General features: G+C 42.5%; 2 protein-coding genes and 1 long non-coding RNA gene across 7 annotated transcripts in view; 2 read left to right on the plus strand and 1 right to left on the minus strand.

Moving 5' to 3' along the window:
• The first annotated feature begins 10 nt into the window (after positions 1–10).
• LOC111250180 (thioredoxin-like) lies at positions 11–5570 on the plus strand. Its single transcript, XM_086988445.1, has 3 exons — positions 11–1351; positions 2194–2298; positions 4252–5570. Exons 1-3 carry the CDS (start codon positions 1325–1327, stop codon positions 4441–4443), a joined length of 324 nt encoding a protein of 107 aa, XP_086844571.1. The 5' UTR covers positions 11–1324; the 3' UTR covers positions 4444–5570.
• LOC147755977 (uncharacterized) overlaps positions 1937–26395 on the minus strand; it is a 41188-nt gene continuing 16729 nt past the window's right edge. For 2 of the 3 annotated variants that reach the window (XR_015327356.1, XR_015327355.1), the window contains 3 exons: positions 13918–14315; positions 10205–10515; positions 1937–2672 (listed from right to left, as the gene is read on the minus strand). This is a non-coding gene — a long non-coding RNA (uncharacterized LOC147755977). The remainder of the gene's footprint in view (positions 2673–10204; positions 10516–13917; positions 14316–26395) is intronic. The other variant, XR_015327357.1, reaches the window with a different exon arrangement.
• Positions 14314–26395, plus strand: part of LOC111249229 (tyrosine-protein phosphatase non-receptor type 4-like) — a 61001-nt gene continuing 48919 nt past the window's right edge. The window contains exons 1-2 of one of the 3 annotated variants that reach the window (XM_086988435.1): positions 14314–14832; positions 14964–16153. In XM_086988435.1, the coding sequence (XP_086844561.1) occupies positions 15002–16153 (1152 nt within the window). In that variant the 5' untranslated portion in view covers positions 14314–14832; positions 14964–15001. Of the gene's footprint in view, positions 16154–22874; positions 24298–26395 lie in introns of those variants that run through there. The other 2 variants (XM_022802806.2, XM_022802807.2) reach the window with 2 other exon arrangements.

The following is a 26395-nucleotide window of genomic DNA, read 5'->3' on the forward strand; positions in this document are numbered from 1 at the left end:
AACATATCTAGCATTCCCGATAATCCTAAGGTGGTGCGACTACTCTCGTAAATGTTTGTTGTCGAAGCATTGATTACTGATTCTTGATCAGAATTGACTCCCGATGTACTTCTTCTTTATTTTTCCTGGAACGCTGCCTTATCCGTGATTACTTTCAATCAAAAAAATTAGGTGTATTTGTTAGATATTTCCACGGAAACGAAGATCATATACATTTCCATCCAAAAAATAAACATTTTTATCTAAAAAATGTTTTAAAAGCAGTCGAAAAAAAAGCTGTAATTCTGACCAAGCTGTGAAAACCAATATCTAAAGGACCATTGAGAAGGTTAGCTACCTATCTAAGCTAGAATCTTCACCATGTAATAAGTAAAAACAGGCCATGTTTAGAGAGATAGTGTAATTATTGGATTGCGTTCTTTCAGTTCAGTTAGTTTAGCAGATACCCTCCTATTCACAGCAAAGACATAGAAAAGGATTTGTTTGTGACGGCAAGTATAAGAGCACTTTTACTACGTTCATTTATATACAGGTAATAAAACGGGTAGCTATTATCTTCGATAACAGCTCAGTGTGGATAGGTCACGATACGTTTATGATTACAACTAAATTTCATAAGGACATGTGCTTCACAGGTTCAACATTAGACTACTAGGTCCAAAACCCCTTGTCTGGACCTAACGTCTATTTTCTGTAAAGCTGGTTGATAAATTAGTGTCTCTTTTATAAATCTAGAGATCAGATCGACGTGTCGCAGCGATAGGGCAATATCTGCATGGTCACAATTCGTACGCATTTCCCATCCACAGTTGCTTGTGGGCTAATAGTGGCCCCTGGAAGCTAATACAGTGTTCAAGCATCCTGTGCGTGGCACTCACGTAAAGGACTTATGACCCATTGATCGCTTCAGGGAGATGCATAGTTGGTTACCGGCCTAGACTTAGTGTATCCCTCACCCACGCCAGGCGCCGCAGGCGGAATGGTGAGGGGGCTAAGGCGGTCTTATTTTCGAGGAGGGAAATAAGACCGCCTCGGCCCGTTCTGCGGTTCCATGGTTCATCCAAGTTACACAAATAACCCCACATCCCAGAGCCATTTGCGTTTACCAAGAAGTTTGACTGGTAATTCGACTCACACAGTAGTTACACTGAAATAATTGCAGATTGCTTAAGGCTACGATTGCACATGAACAAGTAGGATTTTTTCGACGTTGTTCCTTTGTTCGTGATTCACTGGCGCGTTATTCAGGCTGATTTTGGAGGGTGTTCTACTGAAAAAATAGATTCGTGGTAGTTTCAGATCGTGTACACGGCTTTTGGAGATAATGGTTTATATGCTAGTCAATGAGAAGGTGAGTTTACTACGTGTATTCTTCTGCCTCTTGAGGGTAAAGAGTATATGTGTCCTAGACTGTCATTAATGTAGCAACAAAGAATAGTTATTTCATTACCCACATCTTTTATGCAAAGTCAAAACAGGTTTGTTTCTCATACAAGTACAATTCTTCATGAAGTTGCATTTTTTCTAACACAGTAATTCAGTTAAAGTAGAACCTTGCTTCGTAAAGCACTTCGTCTGTCAAGGACCCTTAAGCGAACGCATAATTACATGTAGAAACTCTTTCTAAAGAATCAGTATGATTCTGACAATAAGAATGGGAACCTCATTCACAGCTTGTTCGTATAGTCCCTATTTGCATATACGACGATCTATATTATAATTAAATGCAAATCATGCATTTGACTCTGCTGTACTTTAGTAGCCTGATAGGACATACACGTTACGTTACTGCACCAATAGCACCTAATTTGGTTAAAAAAAATAGCCATTTACTGGCTATTTACTGGAAGTTCTTGGCACCTTGGTTGCCTGCTAAGGCTCTGTCGTTTATTTACGTAATAACTAAAGATTGAAACACAAATCAGGACAACAGGACTTCTAAAGGACTTGGTCTTTTATCGACAAATTTTAATCTTACAGATTTACTTTTAAAAAATAATTGCTTTGTTTGAAGACGATGACCGATATCTGCAAATGGCTCTCCCGAGCTAAAGCGAAACTTTCCCGTAAATCGTTTTCAAACGTACGTTTCTTGTTTGTCAGTATGCCTACATTCCCGCGGTATTTTTCTACTACTCTAGTTATTTCGATTACTAGCAGTAGTTACTCAGGTGGTCCTTCTTTTTTTTGTAGAATGAGTTTGATGAGAAGATCGGCGGAGCTGGAGATAAGCTCGTTGTCGTGGACTTCTTTGCAACATGGTGCGGACCATGTAAACAGGCCGAACCAATCTTTAAGGTAGGCTAACTTTGGTGTTTTCTTATTGTACTTTTAATTATTGTTTATTGGAGATGTACAAGTTTTCCAGATTTTGACAGGAAATTAATTCTAACTACAATTTTATTATAAAGAAAGATTTTGTGGAAAACGTGCTCGTGTTTTCCGATTTCGTGCATAGGCAGCGTATCTGTCGACTAATTGGTGCGCATCACCTCTTTGGCACCATGTAGAACACTAAAGTAATGAATGAATGCGATAATCGAATAAAGCTACGGTGGTCACTCTGTCACGCGAAAAAGGCCTGTATGACATCGCAGGTTTACACGAAGCCCCAAGCAGATCAGACGAAGCGAGTTGTCTTTTATGCTTTTTTGGCGAGTCCAAGCCCTTACCTGTTTCGAAAATAGACAAAATGTTTATTATTAGACAACTTTAGATATGAATTTATTAGGGTCAATAAATATATTGCATCAATTATTCAAGATCTAAGATAATTTACTTCTCAGTTGATTCTGTTTGCGCTGCAATTACGTAACCTGATTTATAGTCCATATTTATGCCTCTCCAACATTCTGCTTTTTTGAACGCCTAGCTCAAGCCAACCATACTGAAACACCATGTGTATAAATAGAATGATAAAAATTGAGGTTTTCCTGATAGTTGAGTCCAAAGTAAATGAAAATTTCATCCGCTTGTATGGACTGCTTAACTCATTGTCATTAAAGTGAATCTATATTTGATATTAATGTATATATTTCATCGTCGTTGAGCGCTATGTTTAATACACGTTGCTGGTCCAAGCCTGCTGTCTAAAAGTTAATCAAATCCACCTTCAGTAGAGAAGATCGATATGCACGCTCTCTTTATGAGGTAAAAAGGTAGTGATTGGATATCGTGGGCTAAATGCGTGTGCTCTATACACATTCAGCCTAGCTGGCCCGCCGAGCGAAGTAACTGTCTTCGCTGCGTATATCGACTAACAGACCATCCCCCAATCGGTATAGTCACATAAAAGTATTTAAAAGGCGACCATTAGTTGAAAAGCCAGCCGGGCGGAAAAATATATTTAGCAAAAGGAGACACGACCTAAAATATTTGTGCTATGAGGTGGACTGAGCACAAATGGTTCTTCCCTTGGATGGCGTAGAGCCGCCTTTGGCGTTGCTTAATATTGATCAAGAAATAAGGCGTCAGTCGCTGTCCAGTGCTTCAGAGTAGCGTAGATTAGTTTGGTCCTGTCTCTCGAGACGTGAGCCTAGTTGATCGTTCCGAGGACCAGCAGTAACCACTCCCAGGTTATGTACTCCTCACGGCTCATAGTATAAACATGGTCGTGCAACTAGCAATACATCGATGGTTGCCGATAGGCTGTGCTTTGTGCTTTAGGTCGATACGATAGGGTGTGCTTAGGTTAATCTGATAGCTCGTGCTTTAGGTTCATCTGATAGGTTGATCAGAGAATTCATCCTTTTATGTAAGAGGGGACTGCCAGAGGTTAGAAGGTCCCCGGGGGTGCCCTACTCGTTAGGAAACTGGGTACTTGGTCTGAGGAGTAGCGTACAGTTGAGCTACGTCTCCTAAAGGAGACTTGGCGTAACGTGCGGCTAGCTGGGATCAGGCCGACGGGCATATCAGGAGAAAACTCACGTACACCTTGATACCGTATGTATAGGCAAATCACTTCCGCTTCACAGACCGTCGTCGATTCGATCGGAGAGGATTCCGACAGTAATCGGATAACTTCCCGCAATTTAGTTCGTAGGTAACTATATTGCCTTAGACTTTAAAATGTCTTACAATGATTGGAACGTTTTAAAAAAATTACCAGTTTTCACATTCCAGATATGCAGAGGTATTTAATGAAAGACGAAATAAATGGATCTCTGCTTACATATCTCACCGTTGTGTCATTAAGATTGGTGTTTGAACACTTACTTTATGCTTTATATTTGCCTGCGGCTAAAATTTCAGCGAATATCAGAACAGTACGCCGACGTGATCTTTCTCAAGGTCGACGTAGATGAAAACGAGGACGCGGCTACGGAATATGACATTGCCTCATTACCAACCTTTATATTTTTCAAGAACGGTGAAGTTGTTGACACACTTATGGGCGCTCTGACTTTTGACAAGCTCACGGAAGCGATTGACAGGAACAAGTAAAGTTTCCATCGTTAAATATGATGTTTTTCTCCTGCCGAGCTTCAAGTTCATGGGCTCGGTGTTAAAAAAATCAAGTACGCTTTATTACGGCTTTGGATTTTTTGTGCCCCTGAGCACCTCACTTCGATCAATAGCACGGGATTTCGTTAAGTAACTTTCTACATCTATGGAATCTGCAAGCCGCAAAATCCAATCAATAGATATTGGTTGCTTCTGCCTATTTATCCCGATTGTTAAAGAATAGTTTTCAATAGCTTGCTATACGAAAATGAAGCGGCTCCTTTTGATAACAGAGTCTAATTGAAATTCATTTAGCATAGAGCACATTCTACACCTCAACCTAGAAATTTAGAAGCTTCTGGATAGATAGACGTAGTCAGCACGTAATGCCTAATAGAACTATGGCTTCTAAATTATGATATGATCGGTATCATATTGCAGAGTCTATGACAGAGCAATATGGTTAGGTAGCGAGGAAGTGTGAAGAGCAGTAGCAGAGTGCTACGAGAAACATGAATGAGGTATAATTGAATGTATCACTCATTGGCTAACAGCTTTTAGTAAACGACTTCGTATCTCATTCAAGTATCTATAGTAAAGAAAATGCTGGATGAAGTGTCCGACAACCATATTTCATGATCTATAAGTAACGAATAAAATCAATGTCAGCATATTGGTCAAGTCTATATCTTATGCCTATCCATTGTAAAACGTTAAAATGTTAGATATGTTCGACAGCTAAAAAGGGGGGGCGAAAAAATTAAAAATGGCTGATTGGCATAGACTCGGTTCTACATGGAAGATACGAAATTATCCATCCATCACAACATGGATAGAGGCCAACTTACGCTTCGTTTGCTACAAAACGAATACGTTCAGCGAATTCGAAAATGAAAAAATCGAGCTCATCTAATAACCGATCGATGCCTAGTTATTCCCTAACTACATTTTCTCGAATGCTGAGATAATACAGCTTCACAAAAACTACACATTTACCTGATCCCTTAATCGAGATATGAAATCGCTTCCTCCAGGTCAGGGCTGTACGTCATTCGACGATCACAAAACCCTAAATAGCTTACCCGCGCATGATATAATAAATATAGATGTATATCGTTAACGTATAATGGATTGTGTTTTTATTGTATCCCGCACTCACCAACCAATAGACGTCTATTTTAGCAATAGATGAGTGTAACATAACGATGAGAATTGAAATCAATGAATGCAGCGACACGCGGTCAGTTCGTTCTCACAGGATAATCATACACGACACGCAATGCAGAATGCGCCCTGTTTAATACTTCAATTTTGCAGGACTTATATATCAATTGGTAAGTGAACTGGTAAGTAATTTGTCCGTTTCTCCGTATGACCGTAATTGAACGGTTGGGATTAAGCCAGCAACCTTCACTACAATTGCAACAGTAGCTTTTCTTTTTGTACTATACACACGCACACACACACACACACACACACACACACATACAAAATAGGTCCTTATAAAACTGTGAAGTTTAGATAAGGCATAAAAAACTTCTCGCGTAGCCCTGTTAACACAGTATTGTAGAAGCAAGCCTAATAAATATACAGTTAACTTACGAATTTCCTCAGAAATTACGTTTAAGGATTTAAGGACAATTAAGAAGATAAATTACTGAACGTGTCCTTTTACGCATTTCTATTTGTTTACCGGAGCAGACCTCTGCACATTTTGAGAAAAAAGCTTGCAAACTGGCTAGATTTTCTCTACGTTCATCTGTCAGATAATCTTTTTATGGCCTTTATTGGATCACTTGTTCTCACTGTCAGTATTAGCATCAGCACTCCAACCTGTAAGGAAGCGTTTCGGTTCTTCATTTACCGATAGATACGCGTACTTGTATGAACTACCCGTGAATGTCTTCTTTGTCTAGCGATCGGCTAATAACGATCGGCAGCCAAATTAGCTATATTGTCTACTAGTCAGGCAGTAATTAACCCTACTTTTCACCTAATAACAATAATGTGAATCGTAAGTGAAGGAAAATGACCAACTCTTCTGACGTTATTTGGTCACTCAGTGTAGCCAGCCATCCAATTAATGACGCTGATGGTCAAACTTCTACGATATATATATATATATATGGGTCGCGCGCTGGTAGTAATATGCAAGAGTTCGTCACCAAATACTGAGACTTGCGATAATCAGACTCAGAACGTCAATGTCCGCCTATCGTTTGATGACATAGCAGATGTTTAATCTGCCATGTGTTTAATATCTCATGCAAACACGTGCATACCGTCTAGAATATGTGCCACTGTGTACACGACTGAGGAACCAGATGATCTATTAGAGGGTTATCGGGTGACTTGCCGGTTGATTGAGACACCGGCATATACAAAGTAATGCTTTATCTCAATGCACTATGTGAACTTATGCGAACTTAAAGAATAGCGTTGGTTTTTAGCCCTAAACTAGATTTACCGCTTGTTTACTTTCCTGTCAGCTTTCACCTTCTTTGCTGACCAATGAGAACGCTCAAGGCCATAAATTTATCGGAATTATGCTAAAAGGAATCTATTTCAACCGTAGGCTACGGTTTGAAGCATTATTTTTCTAGCGGCCTAAGAGAGGCGTGTAGCTGTTTCTAGTTGCAGGACACTTATCTAAAAGATCCAGGTGCAAATGCTTCGACTTGAGTTAATTATTGATTATCATTGAGTTACTTATTATGAGGGAAAAAAGAGTGTTTCAAGCTTCAATTAAATCGTAAATGGCCGGCAATCGCACTGACATTGCAGGTAAATCATCTCGTTTGTAAGCACAGTGTCTCACACGGGCTCATTTCCCAGCTGAAACCCAGCTGTTCACTCAAATATATGAGTTTTTTTCTCAGAACGTAGCCATGTTTGGACGATATGAATTTCATTAGATAGCAGAGTCGCGATATATATTCAGAGAATAAACGCCCTCCAGAGGCATCTTGATTGGCTCGTTTTTTCGTTTTGAGTAGGTGAGTCTGTTCTTTACTACCTAAAATTCTAAATAAACGATCCATGATGTTGACGGGATTACTCTCGGGTTGAGGGTGATTTGTTGTGACTACTAACACTGTCTATAGATGGCACCGATGATGCAAACGTGTTTCTTTTTACTCTATTAAACCCCTGTGCTTTATAATAATTTCGCTTCATACATAGTATACCCACACTTGACTTTAAACGGGTTTTATGAATATATTAAAATTTAGTGCCTACTGGATCATAGGCAGTATTGCCTATAGCTGTGAGCGCTGATGATAGGAGGTTTCGACTCCTATAAAGATTAAGCTATTCCTAACTTCGAACAAATTAAAAACGTCTGAAAATGATCTAATACTTATGCTTTATGCTCAATTCTGCTGTATGTGGAACTTCGGTTGAAGTCAGAAAGCAAAATCAATAGACGTGCCGACCTGTGCCGTTTAACGTTATATGAAAAGCTGGATTTGATTAAATAAAAAGCTGTCATCCTTTTAGATGATCAAGAACATCGCCTCGTCAACGGGACAAATAAAATTGTACCTAAAACATTTTTCCTGATTTATACAACGTATTTATACCCAGATCCTTGTCTCGGGCCACTTTCAGTTAATATAAAATTCTACTTAAACCGAATAAATCATTTGTAACAGTTGCAGTGATATGCTACCCATCTGTGGCAGTATACCGCATTGAGTAAGACTTAAATATGTAACAGTGATCAGCAGCTATTTCGAATTTGCGAGGTAAAACGTATTCCGAACATAAAAGTATATATTACAATACAACACTTAGTGAAACTAATTTATTTGTAATTCAACTTTCATACGGTTTCGGATCAATACCTTTTCGACAATACGTCTAAATTAACTATATAACCGATTAGCAAAACTGGCTGCCGTCCATATTGCTTTTTTTAATAGAAGTTCTCTTAAATATCGCCGGACGACATGATTTAGGTTCAACCTGACACGAGACACTAACAAACAATCTGTAACCTCGAATTACTACGACTTTTTGCCTAAAAACTCTTTAATCGAAGCGAGCTTGGTCTTTGGCGATCGGATCATGGGACGGACGGCTGGCTTTGTTTTTGGTTGTCAAGCACGATACAATTGATTTAAATTCGCCCGAACGACACGTGCATACGCTTTAACGTTTTAAATATAGTTTAAATATTACTATCAAGAGTATAGTCTGAGAAACCAGTAGGTCTGTAAGTGTGCGTATTCGAAGCCGTACGCTGACCAGTATGTATTAAAACGATGTAACAAACTGAGCCCTGAAATATTTGAAAGCTTCGCTGTCCTTCATGAAAGTAAGCACGGTTTATGGTCTATGTAGAGTATATGAATATACTGACAATATGGTTTGCATACCCAAATATGCAAACCATTTTGCTAAACGAACGTGTTCTAGAAGTACCTATATTAAACGACCTCATTTTGAAGTTTCTACTTGCATACATGTGAATGTTCATAGCTAAATCTAATGGACCCTTTCGCACGATGTCTGCTGTTCATGTGTATTCTCACACGCGTTGAATGGCTTTGACTTCCGATAGGTCTCATAATTAACTTTTTTTTGTACGAAACATAAAGTGAAAACATATTTATGCGAGTTTTCTGTAGGCTTCAGATGAACATGTAACACTGGCTGAAATTTTTATGAGCATTAGAAAAATACAATCGTAACTGTAACACAATTACAATGTAGCGTAGGTGCTAAACTCTACTTAAGTTAAAAAAAGTTATGGTTCAGAGAAGTCCCAGCCGTTATACAACTAGGCGTGCATGCGTAGAAAGAAATGAAAAAAACACTTCAGTTCGATCGCATCGATTCAAAGATACGTCGTTGATCATCGGCGCCATTTTGAAATAGAATGCCCCCAATTTTTGCTTGCGGCCACGCACGCACAGCGGAACACGTGCGACTCGCGACTCAATCCCGCCGGCCAAAGCAATCGAATGTGTCAAGGAGCAAGCGAAGCCCGGAGCTAATTTTGAGAAGATACCTGAAGTGCCGTCTTGCCGTTACTGCTGCTGATACTGTCGTCGATGTTGCTATTGCCGTCGTTACGGTCGGCGGATAATTTTGCAGATTTGTGAATTTTCGATGCGGTCCTACGTTCGAGAGGAACCAACAAACCAACATCGACTGGAAGATTTTCGATGAAACGCCGTCACTAAGAATCATCGTTTTTTTTTTGCCGGTGTCAACGAAACTGTTGCTTCAGCCTGCGGCGTCAGTTTTGCATCTCAATGGTGTTATTGTTAATAACGAAACCTACGAAGAACGAACGCCGAATTCGGGGCGTTCGTGAAAATCGCACGTGCGTTGTGAATGACTGCACAGCGGTAGGCAGTAGCACGACGCATACAGATCAAGTCAGCAGTGTTTGCCGAATCTGCTGTAGATTTTTTCATTACGAAACGATTGCAATGTTCCGTATGAGTTCAACTAAACTGAGAACTATGAGCTGTCAACGGCATCGCGATTACATGATGGCCCGCTGTAGTCGTGCCTGTTGTTCAGGAATTAGGCTACATGTGTAGGCTACATGATTTTCTGATTTTTTTTTGTGCGCGTTTTGGTGTCTACATTTACATTTGGTATTTACATCTACGTTTTTACATTTGTGTTATTAAAATAAGTTCAAAGTTGGAGTCAGCTAAGGCTCGTTATTGTCTATTTGCTCGCTAATCGTACATGTTACACAATGCGTTTCACTAGAAATCTCATTTTTCAATGTACGTACCTCACAACGGACTGAACCGACTGTGCCATCTGGGGTACTTGAGTCCCTCAAGCCTTTACAGCAGCCTTATCCTGTTCTTGACGCTTTGGCGGCTTAAGTTTGTCGACGGGCTGGTCGCAGATAAACAGTTCGTAGCGCCTAAGACTAAATCTCGAACAACTACAACAAACTAGAACAAGATGCTTGTGGCATATTATTTTGAAAAGTATTACTAAGCCTTGTTTTTAAAATTTACGTTTCTACCCTCTGCCATGACCATGGTGAGCGACTGTTGTCAGGATGAACGTCTTGGAAGTAACTGCATTTTCCTCCTATAAAAAATGAACATTTAGCTTTGCTAAACGATTAACCATGGTCGCATCAAAAGTGAAGCTATAGTCACACTTTTACGAACCCAATTGAACTAAGTACGTATTAAGTTTACTAAGAGTTTTTGTTTTTACATACTTTTACTGCTACGATCTATATCTCGATAGGTTTAGATTATGGGTACGTCTATTTATATACGTTCCGTTGATGCAGCAGTCGGTTCTCGTTGGTTTGCTTATCTATGCAGGACTATTGTTGCAGGAGTATTGATGTTCATTTGAGCCTACGATCGCTATATGAATTTTTCCTATATCCGTATAGTAAATGGAGATCACCATGAACCTTGGTGCAGTGACTGTGCGATTAGTAGGTCATAAACGATGACCGCGTCAACGTTGCTACAGCCGCCGCTGCAGCATTAACAGCATGCTCTGGGTGTCTTAGCTTGCTTCGTCGTTTTATGCAATAAGACATTTATAACACGCGCAATAGGGCGAGCTAGAATCGAAGTAGCATTGAAGTCGCCGACCACTCACTCAAGCTAAATTCAAGCCAACGGCGCACGACGCCGCGTACGAGGCCGTGTTAGTCTTAGCATCGTTTGCTTTAGCCCTGTCACCAACGAACCTGGCTATCAAGAAAGGACTTCGAGAAAAGATCGGGAAGACGACGAAGGGGAGTCAGTCAGACACTTCACCGAAAAGCTAGCACTACCGCTACTGTAATGTCTATTGAATTCCTTGTTATGAGTAAATACTTTCCTGTATACCCTTTTTTGGTTGGGGTGCGCAACGACGTCAACAACAGCATCTGTACTGATGATAGCCGACATCTGTGTACCGCACGTACACAAGCCAAGACCGAAACTTCCCGTTGAGCCTTCGTTTCAAGGACTTTGCCCTAAGGCACCAAGCACAGCTTCAACAACTAACGACTTGGCCGGCGATGTGCTCGTACAAAATTATAAATTACAGTAGATAGATGTGCGTGTGTACACCTTCGACTTTTATACACTCAGATATAGGCCCTTGCGGTCACTATGCTCGGTCAACAGGCGGTCGAATGTCAAAATTTTCCCATAGCTAATCACCGCTTGCTAGCCGAAAGAAGCATTTTAAGTTTGCTATCATGACACTAAAGCGTGACGCTAAAGTTGTGCTTTGAAAACAAATTGAATGCTTTCTGCATGTGTATAAGAGAGAAGTTATATGCGTGTAAATAATTCTTAACCCTTCAAAGAGAAAGATCACAATTTTATTAGCTCCTTAACGATCGCTACTACTGATACAAACAGATGAAAGTTACTTAAAGGTGTCATTTAGCGAACTTAAGGTTTAGGCCATCTTCTAAATAATGAAGCCTGGTTGAAGCGGTATCGAAAGTAAAGGATCTAAAAGATGTTAAACATGAGTAATCTACAGACGTGCTTGTATAATTTGTCATCAGAGGTTGCTAATGAGTGTTTCTTTAAGAGGTTGATCCTGTCATATTATATTCATTTATATTGCTTGATAGCGTTATACCGAAAGCTTGAAGGTTATAGTCAAAACGTGAACGGCGATATGTAATATTGAAGCAGACAGAACTCGAACCGAGTTCTAGTCACAAACGGCTTTTGTAGTCGTTATGCCGCCAATGCCTTTCCCTTCTCCTTCCCATGTTCCTTCAACCTGTCAATAATAGGTTCCGCAAATACTGCAATTGGCAATTCGAGTCGGTCAACAATCAATATTCTTGCTACAGGTCACCATCATAACAACGGATCGAGGAAGTTATCTGGTGATCGACGTTACTTTTCTGTTAACGCTATTATCACATTGATAGATGAAATAGCGCTTCGTTTTACTGAGGATGCCTAACGCGTGCTTAACCTCAGCTTTATCAGACCCACTTTCGGTCGACATTCTATCGTGCGGTATAAGGGTCACTTGGGTTGTCCCACATCGAGTCGAACAAGTCAGAAGGAACAGATGGGTAGCAATGGAAGGCGCGATAGTCTTATGTAAACTAGTCGCGCTAGGATGATTGCTTGCGAAATTACTTCGATGTGCTTACGTCTATAGGTCCGTTTACGGGGTCCCGAGACGAATTGATGCAATACGCTGATAAGCAGACGCCACCTATGTTCACTGAACTTTTTGCTTGGCTTCTTTAAATCTTAGAGGAGATGCTCTTTACCTTTACATCTTATTCCTTACATAACCTGCAGTGAATTTCTACCGATATGAGCACCCGTAGGATCAACTGAAATGCTTTGCGACAATGGTTATACTGTAAAAGGCGGCTCTCACAATAGCTGAAGCTTCTGTCACACAAGTCCGTTTGTAGCTGTACCAGAACGTATATCGCCGTATAATATTTTAGACAGAGTTCGCGTCCTTTTGCTGATTTATTTTTTTTGTGTGTTTGAATATAAATGTTTACCGAAGTTGGCACCTGGGCATTTTTAAGTTTAGGCGAAGTAAAAAAACGCCCCTCGTAAATGGCAAATTCTACCTGCTGTTCATGGAATCACGCAACTCTTCGAGCACTCGGCAACATATCAATTGCCTAGAACCCTGCCGCATGCCCAGCGGTAAGATGGCGATTACGACATACTTAATTGGTTTGAAAAACGAGAAACTGTTTGCCAATCTGAGTTTATTGGCCTTGTGACGCTCTATGACGTTTGAAGACAGACCCGTCAGGTTATTCACGGAAGCGTATCAACCCAAACCAATTTCAGCTTTACTGCAGTCATTGACATTGGATGATTCAATTGAATTTTTACGTTAAACTGTTGGTATGTTAGAGCCCTAGCTAGCCTGAACAGCAGTGACTAGGAAAGTTAAAACAATATATGAAATAGATATTTATTCTGTTCGATTGCTCGTTGTTCCCGAACTATACTAGACGCTACGAAGCACGATAAGTTATTTTACATTTGAGAATTACGGTCTGTTTAGAATTCGAGAACTCCAAATGATTTCCTCTAGGTCTACAGCTTCCTCTAGAAATACAATGTGGCAGAGTAACTTCAACGAGTTGTGGGTTATATCATTTTGAATGTTAGCAGAAAATTCGATAGAGTAGTTTACCAAAAACCGAGAGATATGTTTCGCGTACAAAAGTTACCTCAAATCGCACAGATATTTATAGGGCGACTCAGCCAGCTTAAATAGATCAGAGCGATCCTACAGCCTAGACTTAGAAGTGATAAATTGAACGAACTAACGAAAAATACTTTCTTTCGCACGTGCACTTCTCTGAGATAGAATGCTTGGTATTGAACGGTACATTATACTTCTTGCTACATGTAGGCGTCCCTGTTTTTAACACTGGCTAAGCCAAGACCTTGCCGTTGATCGCCGGCGTGCCATATATTAGCTTCCCTTCTAACTAACATTAGTTACTCGCTGACTTACTTTGCTCCAGCTTGTATAAGTCTCGACGCTTTGCAACCGTTGTCGTTTCCACCACCGCCGCGGTCGTTACTACATCGCTTATATTGGCCTACTGACTAGTTACACAGCAGTCAGGCGTCCCGTTACTTGTTAATCACAGGCAGCATTCTCATATCTTAGGTGGCTGTTCCTAAGCGAATGTTTCATCTATTCAACTGTTGCTATAGCTATAACTACGCGCCCTCTATGGCTGCACTTATTGTCGTCATCACCAGAGCGCCTCTCACAGCCCACCCTACTCCACTGCTGCGGTGTCTGCTCCACCCTCCGCTGATCGCCGATTCTGTGTAGTTCGATCGATGTCGATCAATGCTGCTCGTGCTCGATCCCGTCATATGCATCGTCCAGCCGGTCCCGCCCTGCAAAATCAGTTATACTATCAGATAATTGGTGACTACTGCTTTCTCCTAAAGGCTCTCGCTTATAAATATGTGTGGAGACGCTCATCAGCGGGCTCTTTTGCCCAACAACATCGTCATTGCGGTCGTAGCAGTATCCATAGTAAACCCTCATTGCGCTGCGAATGTGAGAGCCTTCGCATTGACTCCTTACTAGTTCTACGGTGAGTCAGTACTTTGGGGACCCAGAAACCGGTACCTGATGACCTTTAGGCTGCCAGATCAGCTCATTTTGGGCCAATCTGTGGCAATAGTCAATCTTCTCCCGTCAGCGCAGGACCCTCGCCCAGGGCCTGGTGGGTCTGCGCTCTGTATGTGTCTGCGTTGCTGAACCGAGTGCCCGCCACGGTGCCGGCTGTTATGTTGCGGTTGAGATCTTTCGTTCGTCTAGCTTTTTGAGCCTAACCATCGTACATTCACCAGGCTCTGAGGGACGTTACAACCATCCATAAGCAATTTAGTGACACAGCCCTTCTGAGTAAGACTCAAAACAGTAGTGTTTTTTTCCTGTACTGTATATATACATATATGTTTAGGTTCTTGGTGCAATTTTCAGTGGTTTTTCTGCATCTAAGGAAATTTCGTATGTGGGCGTTTGCATGCCTATAGGAAGTGGCAACATTCTGGATGTGTTGCTGATAATAGACATGAATGCTATGCCTCCCAGCCATCCCGTATTCCAACACTCAGGAGAACGCGTTTATGAAAACGTGCCCTTTGAAGTCCTTGCTGTTCCTCCTCCACAACCGTTCATCGAACGTCGCCATTCATCTGAGGAGCGAAGCAACTCACGAGGATATCTTAGACGGCTTGATAGCTATGCAGCTTCAAGTTATTGCGAACACCCACATCGACGCAGTTACTACAATGGAGTGACACCTAAATCCCGGAGCATTATTGATGTGACCGAGGTCCGGCCATCGATGAGCCCATCACCTGAGCCGCGAAGTGTTGTTCTTAATTCTGCCAATCGTTCTCGGCCTCTACAAAGGTATTACTATCCGGGAAAATCTGAGAAGGCATTTCACATAGCTGTACCTCAACCCAAAGAGGATCGAGAGCCCCAAGTAAGCAGGTCGTGCCCCCCAATACCGACAATTAATATCGATCAGTTTTACCAGTGGCTTGAGAACAATGATTATAGGCCGAAATCTCGAACCCACGTTGACTCACAACCGAGCCCTTCGTTAACGCAGTGGGCTAGCACGAACCCGGAGCGCTGTCCTTCACAAGGCTCCAGCAGGTCGAAACAATATTTTAGCCCGCCTAGGATCAATTACTTGACCATGCCTCAAGGCAAACGGAACCGTCATACTAGTGGAGAGAGTAGTAATACTTCTGGTAGCTGGCCAGATCTATCCGAGTTCGCTAACCTTCCACTGACTCCAGCCGAACTTGAAATCCATGAGGTAGCCGAAGCATTGAACTCAATCGGTAGTGATCGTCGTCACACTGAGTCGTGCCCTTCGCAGAGTGTCTCCTCACTCAACGACATTTCTGGCAACTTCTTGACAGCGGACAGTGACGGTGGAGGAAGTGTACGCCAGATCGACAGTGTGGACAGCTGCTCAAATCTCAGTGATACTAACGTCAGTTTTGTCACCGGCTACGAAAGTATCGAGCCTGAATACTACATGGCCAGGGAGGATGGACGATCTAGTGACACTAGTGGCAGCTATGTCAACGTGGATACCAGTGATATGCTTGCCTCACGGGATCGTACAGATGATATCAGTGACCTGTTACGGATGATCGAGATGCTTGAAAGTCGTTGTACGATGTTCCTCGACGACCTGCTGGTAGGTTCGCTTGTTCGAATAAAAGCATAGAAATTTCTAGAGAAACCTGTTCATGTTCTTGGATTTAATGTAGTCAACGACTGTTAGCCGAATAGCAAGCATATAAAGCGGTAAAGTTACGATTGACGCATCCACTTTTTGTACTCCGAAATTATTCAGTTGAATCAGCGGCAGTCCAACAACAACCGACTCCAATTGCTGGCACAGTCTGATCGATTCGTCTATTTGACCTTACTGTTTGCTCATTCATCATTTACTCATGAAAACCGGACATTTTCTCGTATGTCCTGCCTTCGAATCTAACCCGAACGGCTCATGGGATAGCAGCGGCTCGTCGCCTTTTTCTTTTACAGTATCTCGGTGCTGGACGCAGCGACGTTCACGCCGCCTGTTGCCATTGATGACCCACTGCTGAGCTATTCCTCAGCTGTTGATGCGCGCTGTACAACGACAGAGCGCGCTCTACTGTCCAAAGAGGTGGTTGTCTCGTCCATTGTGAGATCTAGCAGTGCTCCGCTCTTTTGCTGTTGTATATACACATATATAGCGGTCGTGTACATAGGTTCCTTCATTCCGGAATCCCTCGATACGAAGGTCTCGTTTAAGGTCGCACCGTTTTCGCAATTGTCAATTTCGCCACCTAGTATCCGATCCGTGTTACCCCATCCATATCGGCGACGAAATTCATTAGAGTTTGTTAAATGGAGTGAGAGGATTTCACATCGAAGGTTGTCAGATACGCGCTATCCGCACTGGACAGATGCGAATTTACTTGAATCGTCAGATACTGGCGTAATGTGGGATAAATACGTAGCGACAGACATAACGCTAATCGAATATATATATGACTGATTTAAGACCGTAGCTTCAACATGTAAGACGTCTAGTCACCTGTGGTTTTTAACCTGGCTGGATACGGAATATATATATGGCAAATACGAAAAGGTGCGATTTTAGGAGGTTATTTCTTCGAGAAGATAACTACTACTGAGGTTGTTTTATTGTGGACGAGTTTGTCTCAATGACAAATACCCTGACTTATCATATACACAATCACCAATGTCCCATGCATCGTAACGGTGTTGAATCAGGATTTCGAATACGTGATGTCCCACGTTTAAATATATAGCTTTCTCCTGAAAAAGCAAGAATGCAATGATTACCTTTAACTGAAATAAAAGACATTTATTTTGAGCCAGATCAAGCAGTATCTACGATGGCTTTGAACATATCTGCTAAATCTATCCTATGCAGACCGTGGAGATCGAACCTTCAAGGGCTTCGTCGAGACCTCTCTGTTAGTCAGCCATAGCGGTCTGTAATCGTGTCTATTGGACAAACCAGTGAATTTGCGCGTCCAATAGCGCTAAGCCCACACTCACGAATATGCGGGTGCAGTGGTGCTATAAATCGTATGACGAAGCAGAATTTTTTTGACATGAAACATTTTTTAAATGCTATATGTTTATTGGATTATTGCGTGTATATGCGTGACCTTTACATTACTAATAGCTTAATAATCAACTCCTATTCAAAAGTGTCCTGTAAAATGTTGGGCAGGCCAGACCGTCTATGTCAAGAGTAATCAATGTGCTCGTAGCGTTCGTTCTATTATATAAAGCTTTCGTTTGAAACAGGTGACGAGATATTCGTTTGTTCGAAGAGTCTCAATATGTGTTATTAACAGCACAGCGTGGTATCTTCTAGAAGACCATCTATGCAATGGCATTGAAGGTCTGTGATATGCTGATTAATATTCCGTCGAGACTGAGTTCTTCCCTTCATGAATACACTTAGACTGCCTTTATTCGACAGTAACTCGGCAGTTAATTGGTACCGTGTAAAGTAAAGTTAATAGTAAGCTGTACTAGTAGCGATACATTGAATAAGTATTACACGTACGATATGGTTTGTTTGTACATTTGATTTGAGCTTGACTGTGTCATACCAAAACCTCCAATGTGTATAAAATATTCGATTTAAATTTTGACGATTATTCACAAACATCTAATGACCAGTCATAGTGGTAAGGTAAGTTTCCTTGAAAATAGTGATACATGCTCATGTTGACCATAAATTGTAGATGTGCACAGCTTTTAGACGTATGCAGAAACCGGTAACAACATACGCAGCCACAGGAGCATAAAGCGTCACTGAAAAGGGTCTCAAAAGTGTAGGCTGTCTATTTGGTGCTCAAATTTAGGATCATGTTTAAAATTGTTGTGCTTTGAATCAGCTAATGTGGTTAATAGGGGCTATCTATACGTACTTTATAAGGCTTTTCAGCAACCAACTGCAATTTTGCGATCGACCCTTGCCTTCCTAAACGAGCGTCAAGGGGATCCGGATGCAACCATTGTAAACAAGCGTACCTGCATTGCTGCAGACAAGCAATGGGACCCGGATGTAAAGCTGTTTTCTAATATTTCATCATCTCAGCTACCAGTTACTTCTCTGCTGTTTGTTGGCCAACTAGGTTAACGGACCGCTAACGGCAGTCACTTGATGTCTGTTTTCGACAAGACTGCCTGCTACGGCTCAGCAGATGCGAACTCTGCCCCGCTTGGTTTTCTAACTTATTGCCATCTGTGGTTTTTATCGTGAACTTGTCCGTGGACGTTTCTTGTCGTCCTGTACATCTCGTGGCGGCGACTGCGGCGAAAACCACAAGTCAGCAACGACCGTTTGATTCTATTCGAATTATTTGATGGATTTGTCCCACCAGTATAATAGTACGAATGCTTTTGCCTCATTCGCAGCGTCTTCGGCTGACTCAACGTATATCCAGCTAAAGCGCGGCCGTCTAGGCGTTGGTCAATACAACCTTACTTCGGACATCCGTTGTTAAATATATAGATTGCTATAGGGCCATTTGGCCGTATGCTGGTAGTTCTCTGCACACAACTTGCTCATCAGTCGAACTAACCGCAAATTATGACTGGACAACTCGCTATAGTACAGTAGATCTCAAATGAACGTTTCTTGCTATTCTCACTGGGCACGCTTGACAACAGGTAGAGGCAACAAGGCCATCATTGGGCTCGTCAGCTGACGGACAACAACGGCTCCTCGTAGTGTAATTTGTCTGACCAATGGATCATCCTTTTGGCACATGGCCTAAAACCATTCACTGGCTCCAGGCCATTTGCCAAAAGGCGACTGTCTCCGCCCTGTCTGTCCAGCCAATTACGCTGACACCTTGGGGCGCTGAGGCTGTTAAGCGCTATAAGTTATCAACGTTGCTCCAGATATCGTTCGTCACAAGCTGAGTTTGTCACGACAATTGGATCGGATCGGACTGGCGTGCAGGGAAGTTCAGGATTTCGACACTAGGCAGTATACAGATGCAACTTGCGCATGTGTGACTCTTTGAACTAGTTCGCCTGGCGCTATCGGACGCTGCCGGTGGTTAATGAGAGTAGATCCGAGTTCTTCCTGGCATTTGTTGTCTATCGTTCGCTCGGAACCAAACCTAGCAAAAACACATGTCTTGCGTGCAATTTGTAGTATTTCCGATATTCGTCTAGTTGCATTAAAGTCGACTTTTCCGTGTAGACTTAATCCACATGTTCAACATTTCTTAAGTGATCTATAGTAAACTTGTCTGGCTCTACGTTATCGAGAAGAGTTTACCAGCATGAACGGCTACAAATAGCGTTTCTGTTTGCTGCAGAAGCGTGATCACCTCGTAACGTTTCCTGACCACTTGACAAGTGTAACGCTATCCGGTGCCCTTAAAAGCGCCGGGGCTGGGTCCTTTGACTTGATGCTATACTGGGAAGTAACTCTGAGAACTTCTTCACACTAAGAGGGTAACTGGAACATAATAGCAAAAATTAAGAAAAACCTGCAGGACACAACACTTGGCGCTTACACTCGGTGAATCAAATTCTTAGAAGTTAATTGTAACAATACAGCAGTCGTCTGCGTTGGGTTTCTCGTATTCAACGATATTTTGACTGGTCATGGTTATCGTTAAAACTTTGATTAGTCTTACCAAAGTTTATAAAAATTACGGGAAGTTCACGTATTCTGCCTGGGCGTGAGACGATCTATATAATGTCGCATTTGACTGTCACGCAAAGTGACGACCTGGTAGCAATAACTTGTACAACACCCATTTCAAACTTCGCGCAGTGACATGATGCCCAATAAAATTTATGTGGTCTTGTATCCCGCCTTTAAATCACTTGTCGCCGAAGCGCGCGACTCGAATTTAGCGCCGAATAACGAAAACCAGTTTGCTTGTAGCGCAGAACACGTCAACCCACTTCCTAAAGGCAGGCGCCTTTTACTTGAATCATCAATCATCCCTTATGAGTCAGCTGGTATACGGTCGTTCGGCCATTCCACATAAAGACATCGTATGTACTTGGGTGTTTCCGCCATACTCAGAGTGCTTTTCAATGCATTGAACATTGGCCACAGGGACGGACGCTGCTCTAGTGACATCAATCAGAAGCCGATTCGTGGAATTAGCACTTTTAGAGCCAAAAACGACGCAAATGTAATCACACAGAGGTGACGTGGACGCCATTCCAGTATCATTACGCTCGAGTGGAATCCGACAAAGTTGTAATATCGGTAGGATGAGTTGTAGTTGCATATAATCTGGCTGTTTGCATTGAGCACGGACCATTCCGATGAACGATTTCTGATTAAATTCAGCTAAGATCGTAAGACTAGTTATGTGTAAACTCTGTGTAAACATGTGTAAGACAGGCTCATATGGTAAACCTTCGCTTACATATGGATCGCAGCATGTGGCCACCCGACGCTATAACGTACATGCACGGAGACCCTTGTTTAGATTGAATACGTATAGCTTGTGTACTACGTTGCTGAGGCGGCGCGAGACCCGCGTTTGGTAGTCGATCTATCAATACGGAACCCATTGTCGCTTTAAATGCGTGCCCGATGCATTGCTTGGTCAATAAGTTAAAGTTCAATGTGGCGTAGTTTACATTGGTATACGTTAACGTTTTATAGATGTATAAGTATTATACATCTTATATTAGATGTATATCTATATTGGAAAAGTTTTGCTGTCCTCGTGCTAGCCTACCATTGGCTACTGAATGGAAAAGCATGTTTTTCCGATAGCACTAGCTCTAAAATCCGTCGGCAGAACAGTAGCAAACAAAAACAGTCGTTGGATATCAAAAGGGTTCGAATGACTACGAAGGGTGGAACTATCAAAAAGGGGGTCAGTCATATGATATAGGTTGAACAATAATATGACCAAGTACTTATATTATTTGAAATGATTTTCTATTTAGATGCAAACACATTTTACAGAAGTGTGCTTTTTAAGATGAGCGCCAATATAATTATTACTATGACAAGCAACCACACGCTTGTGCTGGTCTCTGTTCTAGTAGCACTTAGCAACGATGATAGTAGATTCTGAAGTGCCGGTCAGAGCACATATCGACATGACCAACATGGTCTCGTTTTTTGTTGTCGAAAAGTTTCTCCTTCTTGATGTTTTTTTTTCTTATTGTTTTCGATAAATTTAGTTCGGTATGTGCCTTATCAGTGTCACCATGCTGAGGTTTTGTTGCAACTTCTGAAGTTGCTTACGCAGCTCGACAACCGTCGTCAAGATGACAAATCTGTGAGCGTGAGCCCTGCTTATCTATTCATCGCCTTCGCGTCATGCTCTGCAGTGCGTTATTAGAATAAGGCCCACGTTGGCGCCAGAGCTTCTCAGATCTTTGAAACGATCGGCTACTTTTCCTCTGACAGCGCTTTTCTTAGATCGGGTGCTTTCTGACACCCGTATCAGTTTGATTTGGCTCGGGTCGCCCAAAGCTTAAACCGAATGGCCGAAAGGGAGGAGCCGCACAGGGGGGTAGCCGTTACACAGCGCCGATAGTAACAACAGCAACATCCAACAATGCAAGCATTCCAACGTGGGGTGAAGCAATTCCCGACCAGAAGCGAGACAGTTATTACAAAACGGAATAGTCTTTCCCCTGGACACACGATGGGAGAATGTAATCATTGTAAGTGTGATAGACAACATATATTTGCATAGAGCAGTTGCTGCTCTGGCGAGCTGAAATCGTCAACGTAAATACAGGCAAACACTCAAATACAGACGCACGCCAAGTCACGCACGGTGATATTCAAGCACAAACGCCTCGGCACAGTACTTGAAGTGCTCTGTTAGCTAGTTCCGCTAGATTTCTCAGCAGCTAGCATCACTTGTCGCCCCAGGCAACAGCTGCAGCAGGAATTGACAGCGGCAGTACCAGCAGCAGCCACGGCTTCTACCTGCCAAACAACGGACGAAATAAGTACCGTCGTAGCGACCATCGACGGATAAATAGGACTTACGCTTTCTACCTCCGTGTGTTCGGCTGCCTCCCACACGCGCGGGCGTGCAGGAGTGGGGGCCGGCCTCAACGTGAACGCCCGCTTGACGTTGCTGTAACTGGTGCTAATATTTGGCGTAGCTCATAACCAGAAAGTCGGTAGCGGGTTCGCGGTTCAGCCCTCCGTCGTATTCGGGTGCGAGGTACTGTCGTTACCGCAGGGGCTACACTTGTCTATTCCTGTTTTTGCCGCCAACGTTGAGACCTATACGGCTTGTTCTGACGTGCTCTGTCCATGGTTGGCTGTGTAGGTCATCCGCTGTGGAAGCAGCAGACATCATCGCGGCTGGCGGCGCCAGCTGCCGTTGTAAGGGTAATGGAGGGAGAGAAAGACAGCGCTCCGGAGCATTAGCTTTGTTCATGGCGGTGCTCAATCCGCGCCACGGTACTGATCGGCAGAAGCTGATTTGGAAGCGAACAGTGCACGCTGGCAGCGCCGTTATGACCTGGATTACATAGTGAGGCGCGTGGGCGAAAAGCGGCGTCTCGTCGTCGAGGATTTGCAGAGAATCGGGGAAGCAGAATAGGCTAAGGACGTTTAGTAAGTGCGAGTGCATTTTAAGTCTTTCAAGGCTTAATAGGGAATACTCGTTGTGCGCAGAGGATATTTGTTTCTACTTGTCATGATGGTATCAAAGGATGGAACTAATTAGACGACGTAAGGTGAATTGGTTGTGGCTGTAAGGGTTAGATATGAGAAAAATACGTGCCGATACGTCTCTGTAGATCTAGTAGAAAGACCAAAAGGGGTATACCAGGTGCTTCTTCCGTTGGTGATAATCCCCTCTCCGATTGGGAGTACCTTTTCCAGACAGCGCCACTAGTCAGACGTTTTCAATTATACCGCTAGTGCAGTCAGCAGAGTGACAACGGTTAACCACGACATAGTCCACTGGAAACACTGAGAAGTACCAATCAATGAAAACGAAGAGTGATTTACGTGCGGCCTACAAGACCTACAGAGCTGTGGTTTGATGACGAAAACATATCGAACACTCAGTGGCTATTTGTTGCCGACTTCAAAACGAGCCGAATGGAAAAAAGGAAATAATTGTATTTTCCGACACTGACTCGGTGCTCAGACACTACCCGTGCTATTCATTAGTGATCCGTGAAACTGGGTCAGCGAAAATGAGTGACTCGGAGGCTAGTGAAGCGAAATCAAGGGAGTCAACAGCAAGAACAACATCTAAAAAAGAGGCTATTTTAGCCTTTCTGAAAATACCTAAGATCTCGTCGAAAGGTAAACAAAGATATACCATGGCACAGGCGGCGTCTGAGTCAGTAAACTCTGTAACAAAGCTCGAGTGCGGTTGTATAGTGGATTATTTCAAGAAGGCGTTTGTGTTCTCGTCGAGTTGGTGCAACGGCAGTCCGACGACAAAGCTTAAGCCGTGCAGTTGGTCACAGGTGGAAATTATCAAAAATGAATCAGTTGATAGTGATGAATTCTGTGGATCATCCACATCCTCCGTGACAGCTTCCGACTCGGGACTAAGTTCCGGCGATAATACGAGTGCAGAATCGTCACCAAAGTTACTTAATGCTTGTACCCGTTTCACTGATGCGTTGAATTTGACGGAAAGGGCAAGCTCTCCTGATCCACCTACCCCACCCGTAAAACCCCCACGATTGCTGAAGAAGCGAAAAGATGCTTTAGCAGCACTTTCGTCGGGGATACCTGCACCTGTCGCTTCGTCAACAATACCCGTCGTAATACGCGATCCTAACGATGTCATTGGTAGCTCCGCTGTCACGGTACAGGTAAGTGTCGAGTGAGGCAGATGGATAGAAATCAATGGACTCTAGGAGTATTTTGGAGAAAGCAAGGTTCCCTGCGGAACAAGCTTTTCCCGCTGTTTCCTCTAATCATTCAATTGCAGCAGTAAAACAAAAACTTGTCGATTTTCTATAAATACTAATAAGCTAGCTCAGTCTGATCTGTTTTGTGTCAATTTAATAGCTTCCTTTGAGCAAAGTTCTGGTAAGGAAACAAACAGTCGAACATGTAAAAACTTGCGCGTCTTTCAGTCTCGAGGTCCATCAGGTTTATTGGACAACTACTATAACGATGTGTTACAGATGGGTTATTTCCGAATCTGGGTTGATGATCACCACGGCTGTCGCGTGTACCCCACATACATCACAACGTTGGGATAATCCATGCTAGCAGTAGCTGTAATCCAAATACCATTTGTCTCTACGACGCCGCAGTCTATATAGCCATCAGTTTATATCAACAGTCGTTCTTGTTCGCCTCCAGAGCGCTGGCACCCACCATCTATAGATTTACAGACGTTTTGCTTTCGAAACAGAAATGAGCGAGAATGCGGCCCTATCAGATTGTACTGGAAAAGCTGCGGGGGCATCGACTTTATATTATCAACATCGTCCGACCGGTAATCTGTATTAATACGCAGACGTTACATGACGGTTAGATTTTGAATTTGTGACACACACACACACACACACAGACGCATACAACTTCTGACTTATGGAGCCCCTTCAACGGGCCGGGAATACGTTGCAACTTGCTGGTCAGTGCCACGCAATCCCCGTTGTTTGACTTCATCGTAAGTTTTTATAATCGTTTTACCCCGTGAGGTTTAACCCACCGAAATATGAGCGACCGCCATTGGAAATGGTGGCTGTCGTAATCAGGTTTTAGATGCGCTCTGAGATAGGCCCGCATATGATCTTAAAGAGGCAAGTCTATGAGCGCTTGTTAAAAGGAAACTCATTACGCGTTAACCTTTTTATGCCCTGTAAATAACTAGTTTTTCACAGTTTGTCTTCTCTTACACCAGGTTTATTAAAGTTAAAGTTGCTAACTATTGTGTATAGATATATGTAGATAGTTTCCAAAATTGATTTTGATTTACGTTGCGGCAAGACGCAGGATCTTGCTCTATTCATGTATAAATTCAATAGAACTAGTACATTGTAGGTGTATATTGTTGATGCTTGCGAACAGCGTTACCTTCGGCCTGGTAAAGGACCTACCGGCAGAAGGCGTCGGCCTTTCGCAGTCGCAGCTATTTTCAACAATTAACGATCACGCACTGACCAGTTATTATGTCTGGATAAATATGGGCGTCATAAAATCGGCGGTTGTCATCATTCGATCACTTTCCGATTGTTCCGTTCCCATGGTACAATCATGCTAGAAAATGCTCGTACTATGACTGTAAACTCAACTATCATCGATTCGAGCGTGACTTCATCATCTAAGCCAGCGCGTTTAGCAAACAATGACGAACGCATAAGGACTTCAGAATGGTAGAATTTAGTCGATCATATCATAACGCACAAACATCTAAAGTGAATACACAATGGTTTTAGCAAAAAAGTACTTTCAAATCGGTACGTGCTTTTTAGCCCCCTATTTTTTTTATAGGGTTGACTAACCTCGAAACACATAGTCTTGATAGAGATCTGCTTTCGAGCAAGGGCCGCTGGAATTCTCTTGGGACAATTTTAAGAAATTCCGTAATTCACTTACATGCAAAAGCAACGTGCAACGGCATTTATGTTTGCTATAAATTTTAACGGTAGTGATTTGACTATATATGTATATTTTTTTTTTATAGAACTCCTTTACATTAATAGTTTCTGTTATATCGAGGGAACTTTACGGAGCAGCACAATTTTAAGTTAAGTTCACGGGAAGTGCTTTTCTCTATCACAGCAAAGTGTGCGTGCGTGCTATAACCTGTGATCTTAGGGTCTTACGAGTCGTTCAATGGGCTGCATCTTGGAAAGTGGGTATGCGAGCCCTGGCAGATGTCATTCTCGTAGTATGTATCAACAAATCGCCGATGAATTTTCACTTAAAACTATTTCGCTTGTTTTTCATCGCGTG

The sequence above is a fragment of the Varroa destructor genome, unplaced genomic scaffold, assembly GCF_002443255.2.
Source record: "Varroa destructor unplaced genomic scaffold, Vdes_3.0 BEIS01000004.1, whole genome shotgun sequence".
Classification (NCBI taxonomy): domain Eukaryota; kingdom Metazoa; phylum Arthropoda; class Arachnida; order Mesostigmata; family Varroidae; genus Varroa; species Varroa destructor.